Raw genomic sequence first — 15,773 nt, 5'->3', positions numbered from 1 at the left:
CCCATGGCTCCAAACCCATGTTCTGCCCTTCCACCCTAAAGCTGTTGGCTTCCTGCTGTCACTCTGAGGGACTATCCCATCTACCTTCTCAACAATTCCCGCAACATACAACCAAGTCCCTACATTATATACTATCTGCTTCTATTATTTGGAAGGCATGCAATTGTCCAATAAAGAGTTTTCATAGAGCCAGGCATGGTGGTGTACACTGTAATCCTAGTACTTGGCAGAGGCAGGTGGATCTGTGAGTTTGAGGCCAGTATGGTCTACACAGAGTTTTCTAGAACAGCAAAAACTACCGAGAAACTTTGTCTCAAATAAAACAATGTAAAATAAAATGAAAAACAAACTTGACTAGTACAGTGCTCCTAAACAAGGTCACACAGGTTTCAGATAAGAGCCTGGACGTAGGCTTTCTCTTCCACCATTTCAGGGACCACTCTGGAAGACATGAGAAGTTAGGGACTATGTTGGAGGCCTGGTGGCTCATCTTCCCTGTCCTGAACATAGTGAAGCACCCAGTCCATGAGCACTGAGCAAAGAGAATTCAAGACTCACCTACATCAGAGGCAGAGCTAAACAGGACCCACTTCTGCCAATCCCACCTGCCCCCAAGACCCATGAGCCAGGAATGAAAGAGGGGCATAGAGAGACTGTGTACACAGGGGAGACGGTGATTGGTACAGAGGTGGAGAACATACATGTGTCTTCCTCCATTCCCAGGACACCTGCCTCAGGAAATTAAAGTCTGCCTGAGGGTCTGAAAGATGGCTCAGCAGTTAAGAGCACTGACTACTCTTCCGGAGGACCCAGGTTCAATTCCCAGCACTCACATGGCAGCTCCTAACTGTAACTCCAAAAGCTGACATCCTCACAGACATACATGCAGACAAAACACCAATGTGCATAATATAAACATAAATAAATGGAAAAAACAGTCTGCTGAGACCTGGCCAGCAGCAGCTGTTGTGACAGGACTTTACATACGTACAACACTGCCAGTCTGTTAGCGCCTTCCTCAGAGTAGAAGAGAAGATGCAAAGGACAAAATAGGGGCAGGGCTGCAGCTCATGAACCAGGAATGTGACACACAAAGCCACCAGAGTGGACTGGGTTTAAAGAACCACACCTGGGGAATATGCTGAATGGCCTCTCCCAAAAAAAAAAAAAAAAAAAAAAAGCCTGAAAAACTTACTTTGCTTACAAAATTAGCAAAACTAGCTTTGGCCAAAACAGCTGTCTAGTCAGTCCATCCCTAAAGGCAGAGATGACAGCAGGTAAAGAGACAGCCCTCAGCTTCCTGGTATAGAGGCCACATACTAGCTGAAAAAGGGGGACCCTAATATGAACCAGGCATCCACCATGATCCCATTGACCTGCCACCCTCTGTGAGATGTGGCTGTCTCCCCCAGGAGATGATGGTTAACTAACAGATAACCTAATGCCATTCAAGCGTTGTTTCTAAATACGTCTTTCAGGGTGCCTCCAGCTCTGTGTGACTCTGAGTGGTCTGAATAAGGAAGAGTCATGCTCAATATGGGCAGCACCAACCAGTCAGCTCAAAGTCTGAAGAGAATGGGGGAAGGACTAACGGGAATCTCTCTTTTGCATCTGGAATGTCCCGTCTACACTCCAGGGTCTCTCTGCCTTTGAGCTCTAGGACTTCCCCAGAGGCCCTCGGGGTTCTCAGACCTTCAACCTTGGGTGAGCCACACCTAGTCATACCCCGGGGGGTGGGGGGGGTGTTCCAGGTTGCAGGTGACCTCATAGTCACAAGCCACAGTTCCCCCAACTAATCATGTGTCTCTACATAAAATCCTATCTGTTCTGTTTGGAGAACTCTAAGCAGGGTACAAGGTTACCCTATAGATCAGTCCATCCTCCTAGACCATGGAAAAGAGAGGAGGGCTCAGGAAACAAGGCTAGTCAACCAGACCACTCGGGCTCTGGGCCTTGGTTGAGTCTCAAAGCTCAGAGAATTGAGCTGGAGCTTGCCCCAGCCAAGACTGATCCTGAGGTCAAGTTACAGGGTCTAGTATAAGAACTCAAGACCCAGCACACAGTGAGGGAGGATGGTCAGGTACCTACCTTTGGGACATGTTGGCCAGGAGGAGGGAGCTGCATGGATGGAATCAAGTCTATGACACACTGCCCAACTACATCCTTCGGAGATGTGAACCCATGGAGATGAGCAAAGAGGCTGTCGCATGATGTGATAGTTCCCTTAGAGGGGAAAAAAAAAAAATCAACACTTGTCAGAAGCTTCTCACACTTCTTTAAACTTCATTGAAGGTTATGCTCTAGTGTTTATAAACTAAATGCAAGAATGATGTCACAACTTCTATCTCCAAAGTGCAAGAGGCATGCCATGGGCTTTCATAAGAACAATACCATTTTCTCAAGAACTTTCCAAAAGCTCTGGTCTACACCAGACTCTCAAGCAACAACATCCCAGTTCATGTTCATGTACTATTCTAAAAGTGTGACATCTTTAGGCATAAGAACAATCCTGAGTATTATATTCCCACTTTACAGATAAGGAAACTTGAGGCATCAACTCCTTACTCAAGAATGCAGTTAGTAAGGGCCATAGTCAAAACAACCTCCAGTTAGCTCTGGCACTTCCTTCCTTACAAAAAACAAAACATTGTGTTATCAGAAGATAGCCAAGATATGAAAGTACACTCACATCTCTTTGGAAGGCAACCCAGGCTGAGACCCTCTCCACAGGCTCCAGAACCACTACACAGCACAAGCCACGATCTTGCTGTAACCTCTTTATCCACACAGAGACTGGAATCTTCTCCCCGTTTCGGCTGACAATGTCCACCTACAGACACACATTTACTGTACCAGGTGTGCAGCATCTGCAATGTGGACCCTGCAACTAGCATACCAAAGTGCTTGTCATCAGACCTTCCCCAGAGCTTTAAATGCTTCAGTGCAGTCAAGCTCCACCCACTTTTCAGAAACCTACCAAAGTAAAAATGAGGCTCTAGTCCTCAGTGCTACAGTCTGAGTGAATTGTTCTCAGGATGGGTTTCAGACTCAGTGTGATGGCTAATCTTTGACTGCCATCCTTGATTAAGAAACGCCTAAGAAAACTGAAGCTCACACAGAGTGTATCTGTGATGGTTCCTGCCTAAGAAAACTGAAGCGCACACAGAGTGTATCTATGATGGTTCCTGCAGCGAGAACTCATGAGTCAGTGGACCAAGAGGACAAAACTGTTCTTATGGGCGGCTGGAGCCTATGTGGAAAAGAGAAGCGGCAGGTGAGAAAAGCTCACATGCACACTCAACTATCCTTTTGCTGTTGGTATTGCTGAGTTTTCTTATTTGTTTTAAGACAGGTTCTCATGTGGCCAGGCCGACCTCAAGCCCCCTAAGTAGCACAAGCTTGCCTTTAGCTTCTGATCTCCGATGTGGTAGGATTACTGGTATGAATTATTACCCCAGTGTGGTGGTTTGAATATGCCAAGGAGTGGCACCACTGGGAGATGTTGCCTTGTTGGAATAGGTGTGACCTTGCTGGAGAAAGTGTATCACTGTAGGGTGGGCTTTAAGACCCTCCTCCTAACCGGGTGGTGGTGACGCACGCCTTTAATCCCAGCACTTGGGAGGCAGAGGCAGGCGGATTTCCGAGTTCGAGGCCAGCCTGGTCTACAAAGTGAATTCCAGGACAGCCAGGGCTATACAGAGAAACCTTGTCTCGAAGAAAAAAAAAAAAAAAAAAACCCTCCTCCTAGCCACATGGGAGTCAGTATTCCCCTAGCAACCTTCAGATGAAGATGTAGAACTCTCAGCTCCTGCACCATGCCTGCCTGGATGCTGCATTGCTCCCTTGCCTTGATGATAATGGACCGAACCTCTGAACCTGTAAACCAGCCCCATTTAAATGTTGTCCTCATAAGAGTTGCCTTGGTCATGTGTCTGTTCACAGCAGTAAAACCCTAACTAAGACAGCCCAGCTTTTCTGACCTGAGCAGGTGATTTTCGTTATTGCTATCACCATGGACATGAACTCCAGTCTCCAACCTTGAATACACACTTGCATCACCAACTTTTCAGGAGCTTTGCCCTGCAGACTGAGGCTGCACCATCTGTCCCTGTGGTGCTATGGCATTTAGATTCTTAGATTAAGTGCTTACTGGTTCCACTGGTTCGTGAACCAGTCTAATAAATCCTTTTATCCAGATATACGATTTGTTCTGTGCTTCTGAAAAACTAACCAATTGGTTAGCTGACTAACCAATAGTCAGCTTCACTGTAAGGTAGCAAGAAAAAAAAAAAAAGCAGTATCGCCGGGCGGTGGTGGCGCACGCCTTTAATCCCAGCACTTGGGAGGCAGAGGCAGGCGGATTTCTGTGTTCAAGGCCAGCCTGGTCTACAGAGTGAGTTCCAGGACAGCCAGGGCTATACAGAGAAACCCTGTCTCGAAAAACCAAAAAAAAAAAAAAAAAAAAAAAAAAAAAGCAGTATCTGTTATTTCTTAAAGAAATAAGCAATAAGGGCTGGAAAGGTGGTTCAGTGGTTAAGAGTACTTGCTGCTCTTCCAGAGGATCTGAGTTAGTGTTCAGTGGGCAACTCACAATTGCCTGTAACCCCCGGTTCAGGGGCTACCATACTTCTCCCTGGCTTCCCACATATATGTGTACATATATACACACATAAATATTTTTAAGAAGGAAAAAGAAATAAGCATTAACATGTGCTGAAGGTTGTGATTGTTTTTTTGGTAGTAATCAGCTTCTTGATCCAGGAATTTGTTAATACAACTGTTCCTGTCCAAGTTCTCATGCTTGGGGTTCAGCCCTTAGCATTCAACAAGTCAACTCACCTGTTAACATCCCAGATATACCCAGCAGCCTAGGAGAGAGGAACAAAACTCTCCAGTAGAACACTCTTATCCCACCAGCAAGCAGCAGACAAATGGAATGTATGAATTTAAAGGTAAGAATCAGGTGCACTAACACAATTATAGACCGTGCCAGAGGGCTTAGGAGACGGTCCATTAGTTACAGTACTTGCCATACAAACATGAGCACCTGTGTTAGGAACCCCAGAAACCCATATTGGGTGAGAGTGGAGGCCACCTATAAGTTCAGTTTCAGAGATAGAGACTGGATACCCAGAGCAAGTCAGCTAGCAAGACTAGCCTTTAGAGAGCTCTGGGTTTGACTGAGAGAGCCTTCTTCAGTGAATAATATGGAGGAGTGATAGAAGATAATTCCCGACATCAACCTCAGGCTGCCACATGCACGCATACACACATGCATATGCATACATACACTGTAGGCATGTTACTGTGCACTGTGTTAAGATTATCCTTGTATTACTCAAATGTTGATTTCTGAGCCCCCATATTTGGTTGTAATCCTTATTCTGAGAATCTCCTGTCTCAATGTTGTGTAAACATGGCTTCCCAAATTATTCCCTGATTGGTCAATAAAGAGCTGATGGGCCAGTGACGGAGCAGGGGAGAGAATAGGGCTGAACTGCCTCCCACCCAGGGGAAGGGGAGGGAGAGAGAGAAGTCCTCAGGGAGAGAGTCCAGAAGACATCATAAGAATTTGTCTTGCCTACAAAATATGCAGGGATAAAGATGGAGCAGAGACTGAGGGAACAGCCCAGACTTGAGACCCATCCCATGTGAGAGAGCTAACCCCTGACACTATTAATGATATTTTGCTATGCTTGCAGACAAGAACCTAGCATAACAGTCTTCTAAGAGGCTGTATCCACCAGGTACGAAGGAAGATGCAGAGACCCACATTAAAATATCATGTGGAGTCTTGTGGAAGAGTAGGGGATAGAAGTGAGCAAGTTGGAGGGGCCAAGGACACCACAAGAAGACCCACAGAGTCAACTAAGGTGGGACCACGGGGGCTCACAGAGCCTGGGCCAGCAACCAGGGAGCATGCAGGAGCTGGACCTAGACCCCTACACATCTGTAGCCAATGTACACCTTGTTCTTCATGTGGGTTCCCTAACAAGTGGAGCAGGGACTAGCTCCATTTCCCTGCCATTGATTGGATCCCCTTCCCCGATACCTGGACTGCCTGGTTGGGCCTTAGCCAGAGAGGATGTGCCTAGAACTTCTGGGACTAGATACCCCAGGAAGTGGTGGTACCCAGGGCAGGCAGTGGGGAAAGAAACTTGTAAGGGTGGGACTGGGAAGAGGGGAGGGAGCGGGGCTGTGATCGGGATGTAAAGTGAATAAAAAAATAATTTAAAAAAGAAAAAGAACTTAAGAAACAGCTGGAACAGAAAAAGCCGTAAAATGTAAGTATGTCAGAGATTTTGTCTGGCAGGTAGCCAGAAAAGCTTGAAGGATTAAAATAGACTGATTCTGCTCAGTTGTTGTGCCTTAGATCTGTTAAATAAATAAAATAGTCCTGTCTCAATTAATTGGAAGCTAGTCAGGTTAAGAGAAAACTGCAACATTTATAAATTTGCACTAACAACAAACACATGAAAAAATGGGGGGAAATTATATCACTTTTCTGGGACTTTCATGTGGTACCTAAAGTTTTTCAAAATATAGTCCAAGTCTCAAACCTCACCAAATTTTGGAGCTCTCCAAAGACAGCAAACCTCCACAGCCACTGTATCTACCTTAAGAATGCTTTGGTTTTAAAGGGCCCGTTCTTCTTCCCATTTGAGGTTGGGAAATAGTACTGGTCCAAGTTTCAGTCAAAATGCTAAAGTTGTAGGTGCTCCCAACCTCACAGCAGAAAACAGGCCAAAGTCAGAACTTAGGCTCTTACAAGCCCTCCAACCCAGTGCATGCATACATGAGCGCACACTCACTTACCACTGTGCCAAACACCACTGCAGCATGGCCATCAGCCTCCACATGCTCCTCACTCAGGGCTTCCACCACCTCGGAATCAGACTTGAGGAAGAACTGTGCAAGCTTTTGGCCAATCAGGTCATGACTGCTATACCCTAAGAGGCTGCAGGCTTTGTCGTTGGCAACCAGAATCTGCAGAGGGCATGAATATCACCAGCATTGACGAGGATCCCCAGAAACAACCGAGGAGAAAACAATACAGGAGGCAACAAGGAGGCCCAAGCCCTGCCCTTTCCCAGCACTGCCTCTAGGACAGCGGTTCTCAGCCTGTGAGGCCAGACTACTTTGGCAAACCTCCAAAAATATTTACATTACTATTCATAACAGTAGCAAAATTATAGTTACTAAGTAGCAACAAAATTGATTTTATGGTTGGGGTCACCACAGCATGAGGAACTGTATTAAAGGGTCTCAGCATTAGGAAAGTTGAGAATCACTGCTGTAGCATTTCCCATTAAGGGCTCAGACAATGATGCCCACCCTATGCTCCTCAGGCACCTTTACCTGACAGATACATTCAATCAGAACCAACTCTACCTAGGACACTCCTCCACTCAAAACAAGCACATGCCAATCAAGCTAGAAAACGGCTGAAGAGATGGCTCAGCAGATAAGGATACTTACCACAAAGCCCAACAACTTGACTTCAATCCCTGAGACCCACCAAGTAGGAGAAAACAGATTCCCATCGGTTGTCCTCTGACCTCCACACTCACACTGTGATACACGTGTCAAAACACATACACGCATGTAATATGACCAAGTAACTTAAAAGACTACTATGAAAATGTGGAAATTTGCATCACATTCCACAAACATCTCACAGTCTCAGCTCCTATACACAATAGAAACACATCTCATTCAGGCACTGAATTTCACTTGCAAAACTAAACCAACATGTTAAAAGTATAACACAGCATGCACCTCATCCTTTTGAGTTTCTGTCTAAAAAGGACAAATTCTTATCTCTTTGCAATCAGATAGGTAAAACCACCGATCTTCTTAATTACACTTAAAACACCAATTCCTCTGTTGAAGAGACCAGGTTTGATAACTCCAGATCTACATGTTGGGCCTCAAACTACAGCAAATACCTCTGTGGTCTTGGCATCCACAGTAAAGACAGCCTTGTTGGGGTTGCACACAGGGGTTGAGAGCAGGGGTCCAGAGCACCCTGAAGCCAGGCCACGCAGCAAGGAGCAGCAGGATGTACTGCCCAGTGGCCCAGCTATAGGGTCAGCATACTCAGCCGCAGCAGCGCAGTGCAGTTTGCTTGTGCAGATGTTCTGGGCAGCCAATGATGAAAGACAGTAAGAGCTCCACCTGTCCTCTGTGACGAAAGGATGGACAGAAAGTATTAGATCTCAAATGGCTGTCAGAGCAGGCCTCTAAGACAGGTGGAGTATGTGGCCTACACAGGCCTCAAGCATTTGTCTAACCCACAGTCTAAAGCACAGGCTGTGACTGAATGAATCTCGCCAAAACAACCCTTGGGGGTTCAGCAGCATGAGTTACTATTCCCCAAGACGTACAGACAGATCAAGACGAACATTTCTGTCCAGGTCATACTCTTAAGGACTTGCCCTTCACATCTAGAAAGCTCTTCTTACAATGTCTCGTCTCAAATACTAGTCATCTCTAGCAACTGGCCTGGCCGTTTCTTCCTGGGAAATGTCATACAATTCAAAGGCTACCTGCTGCCCACCTCTCTACCTGCTTTCTATGGGTCTGTCCCCACCACTCTAAAGGAGCTGCTCTTATCCACCTCTTCAATGGCTCCAAAGTGCTCAGCCCATCAGTGAAGCCCCAGTCTTCACCTCACTTCACCTATCAGAAGCACTGAGCTCCTCTTCAGCTACCACCTCCCAGACCCCGCATCTGTGCACTTGAATGCCTTCCCCTTCCTAATCTCTCACCACCAACTGATCCGCCCACCCTCCCATTACCAGGTACCTTTACTATCCTGATCAGTGTAATTCTGGCCCATATGCCTGCTCTAGCTCCAATCATCTCTAAGACTCAACTCCCATGTCTCCCATACTGGCTTCTATTCTTCCTAAGTTTAAAACCAAACACATATGACCTGAGTCTTCACTATTCTCATACTGGTCCTTTCTCCTTTCCTTTGTGTCCTTCATCTAGAATCTAGACTTTCTCTGTACATGGCCTCAGCCTAACCTTCCAAGGCCACACACTTGCCCCAGCAGTGACCAAGCTAGTGCTCTCCTCACAACTCTACCTCTTGCCCCTGTTCCCTGGGCAGCGGCCTGTGACATCCTCCTGAAACCAAGCTACCATGTCAACACTGAAGTACAGATGCCTGTAGTGCCAGAGGAAGCAGCCTCCTGGGAAGCTGTGGTCTGCTTTCAGCAGCACCACTGGCTCTCTCCCAGGACCCACTGCTCCTACTGTCCCAGGTCCCACACACTTGCTGGGCCTCAACACCTGATGCCTCAGCAAGCTGCTCTATGACCTCAAGACAGGATCCTACCACTTCACCATGCTCTGCTCTGGCTCCTGGACATCCCTGTCATCCTAAAGGACTTCCCTGCTTTCTAGACCACCCTCAGTCTCAAGCACGTACCTTGGCTGTTCCTCAATCCTCCTCCAACTCCAACCCTACCACTCTGTCACAGAATACCAGATAGGTCCTCCCTCCTGGCTACAGCCCAGGACCGGGGGCATACCCCAATATCTTGGAAGACAGCCCTGAAAACATAAACCATCTTTTGGTCCAGGATAAAAGGGCTCCCAGGGGAGAAAACTGCAACTTAGTTTTCAGTTTACAAGGTTGATGCCCACATCATCAAGGTGATTACCGGAGAGCGCCATTCGACTCTGGCATAGTCTAGAAAGCCCATTCTTCCTGCTCAGGTGTCTATGGGCAATGGAGAGTGGCTTGCTGGGCTCAAAGGTAGCCTGGGCAGCTGGGCCTTCTTGGACAAGAGGACTCTCAGACGAGCATCTCCAGTCCTCAGCAAAAATTGGTGGACCTCTGTCCTCCATGAAGAGCAGAGAAGCAAGTCACCAAGCTCCCACCTCTAATAGCCCTCACCTGGAAAACAAAGGGTGTTCGATTAACATCTGCAGTACACAACCCAAAAGCAGTCAAACCAGCCTGAGTACTGGCATCCCGTCTACAGAATGAGTCTAGTCAGTCCAATCTTGGTTACAAGAAACTTTTTCAGAATAGTACACAGAAATACAAGAAAGAAAGTCAGAAAGAAACAGAAAGCAATGGCAGGAGCCACCAGATAAAGCAGGAAATGCAGGTTCCCAGGCGTGGAAATGTTCCCAGGCTGAGGTCTGTAAGGATGCCATAAGAACCAGCCATGCACAGAGCACCCTAAAGCATGTAACAAAGCAAGACCACCCCCAGAGACAGGACAGGTTAGGAGTTGTGGTGTTTTCAACTCCTTATGCTAAATGTAGACTCACAAAACAAACATTAGAAGATACAGAAAACCCTCATTGGCCTCACTGAGTTTCTAAGTGACAACACATTTCAGAGCTACAATACAGTGTCACACTAGGAAACTAACCAGAATACCCCAGGTGTTGACCTTACTGTGTGTATGCTGAGTTCCTACAGCCTTGTCCCATGTGCTCACTCCCATGACTTCTCAGTGGACAGACATACGGAGTGGCCCCGTGGATCTTATTGGCAAGCATGGTAACCCTCAGTGTGGATTTACTAGTTGCCCTTGCTTAAGGCTACTCCATAGTCAGTCACTAAGAACAAAGTATTCTCTGCCAGAAACAGACAAGGCCCACCTAGTAATTCAGTGATTAATAAAGACAAAAACACGCTCTTGGGCCAGCATCAGGACTAATGGCTGGATTTTTTCATTACACAGGGAGACTACAGGGCCAAGATATGCTCGCCTTAAGCATGAGCTCCTTCTTCTAGGCTACCTTCCAAAACATAATAGTTTATGAACAAACAATCTGGATCACACTTCTGAGGTCCACACAAGCCTTTTTCTATATAGGATTCCCAAACTAGCATGTTGAGGTGCACTGTGCGAAGGTAGTCTTTGTATTTTTCAATTGTTAATTCTGTACAGGCAGAGAGCTGAGAACTGGCCAGATTTGGGTATTGTTATTCTTATGGTTCATCACCTGCCCTGATGTTTTGTAAACGCACACCTTCCTCACTCACTGATTGGTTTAAGAGACTTGACGGCCAGTAGCTAGGCAAGAAAGGAAAGGTGAACTTCAACGCTGAGAAACAAGTCTTTGGGTGAAAAGCAGAGGCTTTGAGATTTGGCTAGCCAGACAAGGAGGAGATCGGACATACCAGAGGCCATGTGGCCTTAATTAGTCCAGTTTAATTAAGTGAGATGAGCTAGCTGGGATGTAGCTTAAGCTAAAGCCTATCTATAATAAACTTACTAATTTTAAGTCTCTGTGCCATTATTCATCCACTAGCAGGTCCAAGAAATCCAGCTATACTAGCATACTTAGGCCTGAGAATTAACTGAGAAACTGCCTCACAAGGAAGATCAAGCTTAGATACACAGGGGGCTGAACCTTTTCCAGGGCAGGACAGAATTGTTACCCCTAGGAAGGGGCAGGCACCTACTCTTATAAATGACCAGAGGGTCTGGGAGAGATGGTTCAGCGGTTAAGAGCACTGACTGCTCCTCCAGAAGTCCTGAGTTCAATTCCCAGCAACAACATGGTGGCTCACAACCATCTGTAATGGGATCCAATGTCCTCAGAGCAACAGTGTACTCATATATATAACATAAATAAATCTTAAAAAAAAAAAAAAAAAAAAAAAGACCAGAACTGCCAGGTTGGTGTCACATGCTTTTAATCCCAGTACTCTGTAGGTATAGGCAGGCGGATCTCTGTGAGTTCAAGGTCATCCTGGTCAACAGAACAAGTTCCAGGACAGCTAAGGCTACAGAGAGAAACCCTGTCTCAAGGAAAACACAAAGCAAAACAAAAACACAAGAATCTAACAGGGTGCTCCTAAGTGCCCAGCTAAGTGTTGGTGTTGTGATACACCTTTGTAATCTCAGCACCTGAGAGGTGAAACAAACAGATCAGAAATACAAGGCCACCCTCAGCTATACAGTAAAAGCTCAAGGACAGCCAAGGATTCCTTGTCTCAAAAAAGAACAAGATAGTTGTCTACAAGTTGATCCCAATGAAGTGCCTGATATATACTTATGAGTCTATGGGCCTTAGTCAATAGCTCCTGAGCACAGCAGAGCAGGGCCCCTTACACAGAAAAAAAACAAAATGCTGACATTACAACATGCCATGAAGCTACGCAAATGGACAACAGGATACGGTCAATTTCAGAAGCAGACCAAAAAATATAAGCCTGACACACATGGGAACTCCATAAGGTCTCCCCCAGCACTGACTAGATAATATGGCCTTCAAGTATCATGTAAAATGAGGATAACAGTAACTCACACCCCATAGCGCTCCTGCAGGATTTCAAGAGCCAAGTTAGAATCGAGACTAAATGCTTAATAACTGTGACTTGTACTTTTAGATAATTAAATAATTTGGAGTGAAATTGCATCCTATGTCCTCCTATATACAAAGATTATTTCTAGGTGAATTTAAAAACAGGAATGAAAAGTTTAAGAAACTGCCAAGGCCAGCAAGATGGCTCAGCAGGTAAATGTGCTTGCCACGGAAGCCTGACAGCCTGAGCTTAATCCCTGGCAACTACGGAAAGACAGAAAGGGAAAGCCAACTCCAGCAAGTTTTCTCTGACCTCCCTTTGTGTACCTACTTACAAAGGTGTACACACACGGACGACAGACACACTCACCCAAACCACACACACACACACACACACACACACACACAATAACCACAAAATTCAAATATAAATCAAATGAACTTTGATCCTACAAATAAGAAAGAAAAAGCCGCCGGGCGGTGGTGGCGCACACCTTTAAACCCAGCACTTGGGAAGCAGAGGCAGGTGGATTTCTGAGTTCGAGGCCAGCCTGGTCTACAGAGTGAGTTCCAGGACAGCCAGGGCTACACAGAGAAACCCTGAAAAACCAAAAAAAAAAAAAAAAAAAAAAAAAAGAAAGAAAGAAAGAAAAAGCCAAGACTAGGAACAGGGTCTGAGCAACCCATGTGTTTTGTAACAACCAGTGTTCACCAAGAATGTCATTCTGTATACCTCTGAGACATGTGAAGAAAGAACTTCCAAAAGGTAAATGTGACATGAACTGAAATCAGAGGTGAGCTATCCTACAACCCCTAAAACAGCCAGGGATTCTAAAAGAGCCAATGTAACCCCAACTCCATAAAACTATTACGTCCTAGTAATCTCAGAAGCAAAGAATGTGAAACACAAGCTCAAAGTTCTTCAAAATTACCATCTATCAAATACACTCTCTTCAAACCAACTAAAAAGAAAAGCTACCTTCCTGAGAGGCTACACTGCAGGAATTAGTCTAAAGAGATCCATACACATAAACACTAAGATACACAAGGATTATTCTAGGCCAGCATGGTTCACAATGGTAAAGGCTGGGAAACGGGACAGGTAGAAAGAGGGAAAACAGGCAAAATGAAATTATGACTTAAATAATCATAAAAAAGAAAGATTTGGTACAGTCAGCAGTGAGAACAAAAGGAATTGTGCACAAGAACCAATCCTAGCAGTACAGACTGAAAACCTTCAAATACAAAAGGCTATCTGTAGCAAGATTCCTTTAACATAAAAAAAAAAAAAGATCTAAATACACTGCTTAAAAATATACACATACAGGATAAGAGCCCAACAAGACTGAAGACCTATACTTCTGGCAGACAATTACCTGGAGTCTGGCAGAGCATGAAACTTAGGAGGCAAAATGACACAGCCTTCTACTTCCTAAGTTAGTTAGTGGGTTTAAATATGTTCATTTTAACTGTTTTAATATATGTGTGTGTGCGTGCATGTGTGTTATGTATATGCACTGTGTGCATGCAGGAGCCTGAAGAACTCAGAAGAGGCCATCAGATTCCCTGAAACTGGAGTTACAGACAATTGAGTCACCATGTAGGCGCTAGGAACTGAACCCAGGTCTTCTACAAAACCATGACTGGTCTTAACTGCTGAGCCATCTTACAACCTTTTATTTTCATTATAATGCATGACTTTTTTATTACAGTGTGAAAGAGAGAGAGAGACAAAGAGAACATGCACCCATGAAGGGGGGGGGGGGGGCAGAAAACAACTTTCAGGAGTCACTTCTCTTTCTACCATGTGGGTTCCAAACTGTCAGACCTTGGCAGCAAGTGCCTTTACCCGCTGAGCCATAATGCTGGGCTCAAACTGTAGAGTTTTGTTTCCTTTTGCTTTTCTGTTTTTTGTTTGTTTGTTTGGTTGGTTGGTTGGTTTGGTTTTTTGGTTGGTTGGTTGGTTGGTTGGTTGGTTTTTTTGAGGCAAGGTCTCCAGAGGCATTGGAAGTGCTGGGAAGACAGGAAGACACCATCAGCCTGACAATTGGGATTTTGTGTGAAGGTGGGTACTAAACCCAGAGCTAGCCACCTGTTAGGCAAACCGTCCACCACTGACTGATAAGGTATGACTATTTGCCTTCATTATTTTGCACATTACATACACAGGGACATGCACTCCACTCCGTATTGGTATGTGATCCTAGAAAGCAACAACTCATTATGAAATTAAAGATGAGTAGCTACAGTGTTCAAGGCTATATATGACATCACCAGACTCAAACAAAATAAAGATGGGTAGGAGATACAAGTTTTCAAGCAGAGCGTTTTAACGTCAAGGATGTACATCTTCTCGAGGTATCTAAACGCACTAGTTACTGATACTCAAACAATGATACGATCATACCGTGGGTTTTCTACTTTTAAAACCAACCTGTTATCAAGGTTAAGACGTTTAATTATGGCTTCTAAATACACTGCCAATGCCACAAACCCTTACTTAGTTTTTTAGAACTTGTATACAGAATACATTGTTGTGAAATCTTACTTTATATTTTTAAAAAAAATACCATTTTTCAAACTAAATTGTTAATGCTATAAATCCTTAACTTAAAAGTAATTACAGGAACTGGGTGGCTCCCTGTGTTAAAAGTTCTTGCTATGCAAACGTGAGGACCTGAGTTTAAATCTTTAACCACATAAAAAGCCTGGCACGGTGCACGTAACTGCAATCCCAGCATTAGTGGGTCCCCAGAGCTCACTTGACCGCTAGTCTAACCTTAAAGCAAAGCTTCCAGTTGAGTCAGAGGCTTTCGGGCGCTGGCGGCTCCTGAGCGCGGGGCAAACGGCCGGAACCCGCCACCACCCCGGGGCCGAGCGGAGGGAGTGCGGGCGCGCGAGGAAAGGGCCAGAGCCACTCCACTACAGCGCGGAACCCAGCCTCGCCGCCACCCGGAGCTTTTCCGAAGGGTGGTGTCTCACCTGAAGCGGGCGCTAGTCTCCGTCGGATTCACAACGTGAAGGTCCGCGCGCTTCTGGCCCACCGACCAATCGCAGAAGGGGTCAAGAACCAACCAGACACCCTGATGGGCGGGCCTCGGTGAAAGCAAGCAGTTGAGCGCGCGCAAACGGTTGCTAGGGACGCACCGGACACTCACTACAGCGCCTCGGAAGAGCCAAAAGACACCGGTTTCTCCGGTCACCAACCCCACCACCATGCCAAGTGACTGCAGTTTACTCCTACAGCGGAACCGAGGACGGTAAGCAACGTGCAGCTCTCCTTTCGGCAGCCACATTCTCAAGGTGAGGACGATGAGCAGAAACGGACGACACTGTGGTTCGCTGTGGGCTAGGGGCGGCGAACGTCCGCCCCAGAACCGGACCGCGGCCCCTCCGCTTTCTCCAAGCATCCACTAAAGACGGCCCGTGGCACCAAAATATCAGCGCGCAGACGCGGAATAAACTGGTCTCCCTTGCCTACCGTCTCA

At 45.9% G+C, this 15,773-nt stretch overlaps 1 protein-coding gene across 4 annotated transcripts in view; it reads right to left on the bottom strand.

The window, feature by feature from the left end:
* Nucleotides 1-15,409, bottom strand: part of Pask (PAS domain containing serine/threonine kinase) — a 37,958-nt gene extending 22,549 nt beyond the window's left edge. For 2 of the 4 annotated variants that reach the window (XR_013104583.1, XM_034521551.2), the window contains exons 1-6: nt 15,268-15,409; nt 9,675-9,910; nt 7,950-8,185; nt 6,817-6,987; nt 2,690-2,830; nt 2,089-2,223 (exon numbers count right to left, since the gene is read on the bottom strand). Coding sequence is in view for 3 of the 4 variants with exons in the window: in XM_034521551.2 (XP_034377442.1) it covers nt 2,089-2,223; nt 2,690-2,830; nt 6,817-6,987; nt 7,950-8,185; nt 9,675-9,861 (870 nt within the window). In the remaining variant the exon portion in view is untranslated. Of the gene's footprint in view, nt 1-2,088; nt 2,224-2,689; nt 2,831-6,816; nt 6,988-7,949; nt 8,186-9,674; nt 9,911-15,064; nt 15,240-15,267 lie in introns of those variants that run through there. The other 2 variants (XM_076914711.1, XM_076914712.1) reach the window with 2 other exon arrangements.
* Between the last annotated feature and the right edge of the window lie 364 nt (nt 15,410-15,773).

Source organism: Arvicanthis niloticus, chromosome 17, assembly GCF_011762505.2.
Source record: "Arvicanthis niloticus isolate mArvNil1 chromosome 17, mArvNil1.pat.X, whole genome shotgun sequence".
NCBI classification, from domain to species: domain Eukaryota; kingdom Metazoa; phylum Chordata; class Mammalia; order Rodentia; family Muridae; genus Arvicanthis; species Arvicanthis niloticus.
Note: the sequence above shows the minus strand (reverse complement) of the source record. Positions and strands in the feature narration are given on the sequence as shown.